General features: G+C 38.8%; 1 protein-coding gene across 2 annotated transcripts; it reads right to left on the reverse strand.

The window, feature by feature from the left end:
* Positions 1 to 219: 219 nt before the first annotated feature.
* Positions 220 to 4,535, reverse strand: LOC122010213. 2 transcript variants are annotated; one of them, XM_042566673.1, is made up of 4 exons: positions 4,205 to 4,535; positions 1,313 to 1,414; positions 607 to 710; positions 220 to 504 (listed from the first exon to the last, which is right to left on the reverse strand). In XM_042566673.1, the coding sequence occupies exons 2-4, from the start codon at positions 1,404 to 1,406 to the stop codon at positions 409 to 411; spliced, it is 294 nt and encodes a 97-aa protein (XP_042422607.1). In that variant the 5' UTR covers positions 1,407 to 1,414; positions 4,205 to 4,535; the 3' UTR covers positions 220 to 408. The 2 variants fall into 2 exon arrangements, with proteins under 2 accessions (XP_042422607.1, XP_042422606.1); XM_042566672.1 differs by lacking the exon at positions 4,205 to 4,535 and adding an exon at positions 3,100 to 3,221.
* Between the last annotated feature and the right edge of the window lie 2,492 nt (positions 4,536 to 7,027).

The following is a 7,027-nucleotide window of genomic DNA, read 5'->3' on the forward strand; positions in this document are numbered from 1 at the left end:
GCATCGTTTAGGTCTAAGATCGAAACCTCGGCACAAATCAAAATTTTAAACCATGCTTAAAAACCGTATTAGTTAATATAAGGTCATATGTTATCGCAAAATCTAATATAATTTTCCCTTCTCCATTTCTCGTTCCAAACCCATAACCCCCATATACCCTCTCATATTCCTCATTTTTCACTCTGACATGCCCATTTAGATCACCTCCTATTAAAATCATTTCATTTAGCAAAATATTTTATAATACTTCATTTAAGTTGTCCCAAAACCTTGATTTTATAGCTTTATCTAATCCTACTTATGGTACATATACATTTTGTTCATAATTTATTTCACCACTGTTATCTTAAGGGCTATAATTCTATCTATTTTTGTCTAACTATTTTTACAACTTCATTTTTTAACAAACTATCTACAATCATATGCGGATTGCTTGAAGCCCACATTGAAGCCTTCTTGGGCAGAAGCCTCTTTGCCTGCAGATATACCATCCCGATAACCCATATAGGTTTTTGTCAAGGATTTATTGGCATTAGAACTTAAAATCTCTAAATAATTTAATAAAAGTTCATCAAGAGTTACACAGAATAAAGTTAGCAAGGATACTGTATAAAAATGGTCATGTCGCCACTTCTGCTCTCTGATTAACTCAGCACCTGAAGTCTCAACAGGAGGCTCATCATCAAACCAACAGTCATCAGACGCATGGTCTGGAATGAAAGAAAAAAGTTACATCGTTAAACAATATTAAAAATAATAATAATAATAATAATAATCTGGTGCACAAAGCTCCCACTATGAGGGGTCTCGAGGAAGGATACATTATGAGCAGCCTTATCCTACTGTTTACAGGATTCGGACCTTTAAAACAGAGATCATAAATCTACCCCTCGTAAAGTCAGTTTGTAGTTATATAAATCACTAAGATCCAACATCAAAAATTCTAGAATAACTATTAACTTGCAACTAATTAATTTTGAGACAGAAGCAATTTGTTTTGTTTCTATACAAATCACTAAAATTGAGCATAAAAACCCCAAGAAGAGTAGTACTGACTACTAATTAATTGAGTTCATGTCAGAAGCATGACCAAGTTGTAATTCTGGAAGCTTTAAGAAATGTCAATGTACAATTAGTTTAGTGGAAATACTAAAAATAACTAATATAGAAAAATTCACAAGAGAGAATAGTAAGAAAGGATATAGGTTTATTCATATGTAGTTATTTGATTGCTGTGGAACCATTCTCCTAATTGATGGACTGATGGAAGGAACTGACAGTTTAAATTACAAATTTTCAGACTAAAGCATACCGATTTGATCATTTTCTTGAAATCCGATCGATGAAACAGCAATTTTTTGGAGAGTCAGCTCCCCTGTTGATGGTGCTGGATGCTCTTCAGCCATAGGCCCTTCTGAAGGCAATAAATATATTATGGATAAAGTATTAATTGCAAAATAGAAAGAACACACAAATAAGAATAACTGAAAATAGCCTTGCAGAGCAAATATTTAAGTGATCCACACTGCAGATATATTAACAAGCGTTGCATTTAGATGAAATTGTGCATCATCTCTAGAAATTAAAGATCAGTGTGTATAAAGTACAAGAAAAAAGCAGGGCATTAGAAAAACTTCTATAGTAAACCCTAACAGCAGCAATGTCAACAGTAAACCCTAAACCCTAAACACTAATGCAAAGATTTTCATTTGATATTACCATTATTAATGAAAAAAATTACAGCATAAATGTCAACAGTAAACACCCCATTAATTGAAACCATAACACAACATATAGTGAGATCTTGATATCTTGCTCATTGAACAAGATAGGCATATTAGAATTTTGGCAGGGCTATAGGATTGTGCTAGAGAAATTCAGCTAAGTGAAATCCACCACGTATTATATAGGTCTTCAAAAATAGAGAGCATAAGTAACTATGAATGTCTTATTAATGATTTATGAAAGGTTATTTCTAATAAGAATAATCAACTGTCATTCATTAAAAACCATTAGGACTACAGAGTGTAGACAATTCAATAAGTCAAATTGGCACACCAGGGTATAAACAAGGAATAGGATCAACATTCAATAAGGCTAAATGACCATGCATGGTTGGTTGGTGCAATGATGCTCCCAAGTGGTCAAAAGGTTATTTTGATGTATTTGACAAAGGGTTTACATTATGTTTATTTTGTGCTTGTAATGGTGTACATTAAGTTTGCAAAAGCTTGACAAAGTACATATGACTCTCATGGAGCTTGTTGACTTGATGAAGTTGACTTAGTTTGATGTGATTGTGAGATCATTTGACTCGATAGCTTGGAGATTTGTAATGAGGTGAATTTGAAAGGAAGGCATGGAGCATGCTCGAGAAGCTGAGTGCATATCAGAGATTGAAGAGCTGATAAGGTGAACTCTAGGATGAGCAGCATAGAGCGACTGTTAGGTTGATATCTTGGAAGTTCATAACGAGCTGAAGTCAAAGGCAATGCGAAGTGAAACAACCCTATATCCTACACATGCCAAGATATTCAATACACGCTGATCTAAAATGGAAGACTCATCAAATAGCATACCCTAAGACTTTTTATATGGAAAACAAAGTGAAGATGCATGACATATGAACCTCAACACATAGCAACCCCAGTAAATTGAAGTTGATGAACTTCTACCAAAAAGATAAGAAACCAAACAATAGAACTCCAATCGTTATCTACATAACAAATCAGAGGACAATTTCATAACATGCTCTCGGGTCCCCGGACAGTGTGCTATGCTTCCATCTTGTCTCATCAGCTATTCCGACCCCCACATCCTCGATCATATCCTTGGTGGCATAGCCCTTACATGTACCATTTACATGATGAATGTACAAACTCAGTAAGTATATTCCACTATAGATATAAGAAATAGATAGTAAGGCAAGAATGAAACTAGGGAACATGAAGCTTAAGCTTACTTACACCTTAAGAAAACAAGGAAAAGAACTATGCATAACTTAGCAAGGGATAAACATGATGCAAATGTGACAACCATCTTTAGAGCACATTCATTTGGTCCGTAATCATAAACTTTAGAGGTACAGCCTAGGCTTACCTATAATCATATAGCAAAAGCCAATATATATTCATGCTTGGAAGGGCTCTCCCCGGAGATCATCCCGGGGCACCCATTCTGTACTGTTACCACACGTGCACATATTCATCCCAATGTCCCTACCTGATGAACATAACCTATTCATATTATACTTTGCAATCATACATATATAATAACTGATTGAACCTTTATGGAAGAAACAGGATACTCTTTACATAAGAAACTTTGCTCTATTCATACCATATTTCACAAGAAAGCATGCATAGTACTCAAACCAACTTACAAAGGAAGAACTACCTAAAAATTTAACAGTGCATAGACCAACCTAAGTATCTTGAGATAACAAAGAAAAGAAAACTATTTTTTCTTTAAAAAAGTACTAATTTCCATCATATCAAATCTGTCCCAAGAATTTAACTAGTAGAAAGGAACGAGCAAATCGTCAGAGTTGATTCAAACCCACCCAAATCTGTCCAAGAAATCCAACTATCATAAAGAAGGAGGTCCACCACTGGAATCAAATTCCAAGAACTTACCAAATTCTGACCGGAAATTCCACCATCAAGGAGAAACAAATTCCACATTGAAACCCATTCCAAAACTCACCAAATTCTGGTTGAAAACTCAACATCAAGGAGAAACAAATTCCACATTGAAACCCATTCCAAAGCTCACCAAATTCTGGCCGAAAATTCAACATCAAGGAGAAACAACTTCCAAATCGTTACCCAGAAACTGAAACCATCACCGAGAGTAAGAATCAGATCGAAATCACATCGCAACCTCCTAATTCTGTCAACTAATTCACAGCTAGTTTGAGAACCATAATCACATCGAATCCGAATCCCCACCTTCCCAATTTGATCAACATTCGAGAACCCTAACGGAGAGCAGTGCGAGAAAGCAAAATCAGTTTACGAACTCCCAAATCTGTTCCCATGGATCAAAACCATTACAAGGGGCTATGCAATCAACGAAAGCCAATCGAAATCTCTCAGATCCGAAGCGGAAAAATCGAGAAATCCTTGTGCGGAAACAGGGCATCATCTGGATCATATTGTAATCTATAGAAAGAAACATTCATCTACAAAGGGAATATACTTGCCTTTCCCTCATTGGTGCTGCTGTCGGGGCGTAGGAAGAAAGCAGCCGGCTGGTTGGATCGGAAGGAAGGGAAAGTTTGACTTGCCGATCATCGGCGGCGTCAGGCGTCTACGATCGGGGCTTGCAAGAGTGAGCGGCTGCGGCTAGCGCACAGGGCAGCTGCGACTAGGGCACGGGCACAAAATGCGGGCCTCCGACGAGCGCCTGGTGTCTGTGGCTAGAAGAGGAACGACGGTGGCAGGCGGTCGGCAGATCGGAGCAGTGCTGGTCGGCAGTCGCGCGATGGGGGCAGAATCGCAAGGGAGAGGGGCTCGGCCGCTAGGGAAAATGAGATCGGTAAGGAAATAACGTAGGTTCCTAATTATTTATACTAAGTTAATTTCTCTATTAAAGTCTACTTTATTAATATTCTAAACCAGGATTTCTTAATCAACCCAATCGATCTATCCCTTAAAATATATCATATGAATTTATTTTAAAATTTAAAAAATTTCTAAATTTTTTTATAAAATTTATAAATCAACTCTTTAATTAATATTTATTATTTTATTTTTAACTGACTCGTAAGACCTTACATGAAGGATGACATGAATCAAATTTAAATAGTTTGGAGCATCTAAGGGAAGACCTAACAAGGTGAAGTAAGCTTAGAGGGCTTGGTACAAATGAGGTACGGAAGGATTAGCAAGGCGACCTGTAAGGCATAGAGTATCAATAACATTGAAGATCTAGAGCCAATGAGAACATGAGATATTATGTGAGTAAAATGTAATCTTGGTGATACGGGTTATGATAGATCGGCTGAGCGAGTGAAAGAGGGGTTCAGGTTAAGAGAGATAGAACGGGTATATTACCTGTAACGCCCCGCCCTTCTAACCTTACCAACTTATCTTATATGGGCAGACGTTACTCCTTTCATATCTAAATTTGAAATTCTTACATTATATGCTGCTTAGTCTAGAGATCTACTTTAAACTTATTTCGACTGATAGGATGTGATTTGGCACGGTCCTGTGTGCCACACAACCGTGAAAGGCATTCCTGACTGGCGCAAGGGCCCGGTCGTGTGAAGGTCACACAACCATGTCACCTTGGCCAAGAGAAAGAGGTGCACGGCCGTGTGAATCCACACGGCCGTGTCCCCTTGGCCGAGAGGAAGAGGTGCACGGTCGCATGAATCCACACGACCGTGTCCCCTTGGCCGAGAGAAAGAGGTGCACGATCGTGTAAATCCACACGGCTGTGTCCCCTTGGCCAAGAGGAAGAGGAGCGAGACCGTGTGAATCCACACGGTCATGTCACAGGCCGTGTGGGGGGTCACACCCTGCTCTCCAAAAAGGGGTTGTTCTCCCCTTTGTACTCATCTTTAGATTAGGGTTCTCTTCCATTGCTTGGAGAGGGGTCCTCCCCTTTGGGGAGATCCTAGATTCTCCCTCTTTTCCACTCTAATTACTGCCAAACTGATAAATTTATCCTAAGCAACTAGTGGTAGTATTTCATATAGAGAGGAGAGAAGAAAGTACTTTAGCATCAAGTTCTAATATATTCCATACAATAGCAAGTTCCTAGATCTCCTTCCATTGTTCCGTCACACACTCACCAAAACACCGCTCCTGCTGCCTCCTCCTACTCAAGCTTTCCTTTATCTTTATCTGCAGTATACGGAAATGCAAATCTATAAGCGAATGCTTAGTATGTACCATCTACTCACAAATCCAGCATAAAAAGAAGGAACATGCTTTCAAAACTGCTTGGGGAAAACAAAAAACTCGCACTTGACAGTAATTCACGCTAAAACGCATAATTCAGAAATCTGTACATAACATGCATTTTTAAACAGGTTTATCATGCAAAACATCAACTTAGAATCATGCTAGCAATGTAAACATGCAATGGAAACATAAGTCTTGTCATACTATAGAGTTCATCCATGCTACACTTCATAACTCAAGTTCTCAGACTTAAGAAGACTTCTACTAAGACAAACAATGAAGTTTGAAAACTTTATATTACATAACTAGTAAAAATAATAATAAACTTGATTGGGTCCGGCATTGTACAACTTTCCGTGCATCCTTAATAAGATCCGAGGTAGCTAATCCCGAATCTATTAAGGTATTATTAGGCTATCTAGGGGCCTAGGGGCGATCTAGGAGCCCATCCATGGACCTTGTGTCTAGTACATGTCACTTTAAAGTAAAATACTTTCTTTTACATATTGCTTTCTTATACTTGTAGGGGATCGGTGGTCGGCTTGAAGGGGGTTGGATAGACGACACTCCCAAATACTCACTTCTTCCTACACTTGTTAGCTTGCGCAGCGGAATACAAACAAAACAAACAAGCTAAACACTAAAGGAAATACAAAGATTAAGAAAGAATAAGCAAACCGCTAACACGTCGATGTAACGTGGTTCAGAGATAGCTTGCTCCTACTCCACGGCTGTCCATAAGGTGGATGATCCCTCAATCCGTCGGTGGATTAGTCTCCGGCAAACTCCAGCTAGCTCAAACCTCCTTGTGGGTGAAGAAACCTCACCACAAACTCACCAAGACCTCTTGGACACAAGGGAAACTCTTGAGCACTTGTATACTACTAATTAGACTTTAACCAAGTCCAATTTCGTCAGCTATAACTAAGCTCCCAAAGCTTGGTTATATAGGTCACGGGTTGGAAACCCCACCTACCAGTCGACTGCACTCTGTGGAAATTCGACCGTTACATCCCAACGGCTCGATACCAGTCGACTGCTAAAACTAGCAGTCGACTGCTCCACACTGACTGAACAAATAGAAGCATTTTGTTCGTTCCCAGTCGACTGCA

The sequence above is a fragment of the Zingiber officinale genome, chromosome 8A (genome assembly GCF_018446385.1).
Source record: "Zingiber officinale cultivar Zhangliang chromosome 8A, Zo_v1.1, whole genome shotgun sequence".
NCBI classification, from domain to species: Eukaryota; Viridiplantae; Streptophyta; class Magnoliopsida; order Zingiberales; family Zingiberaceae; genus Zingiber; species Zingiber officinale.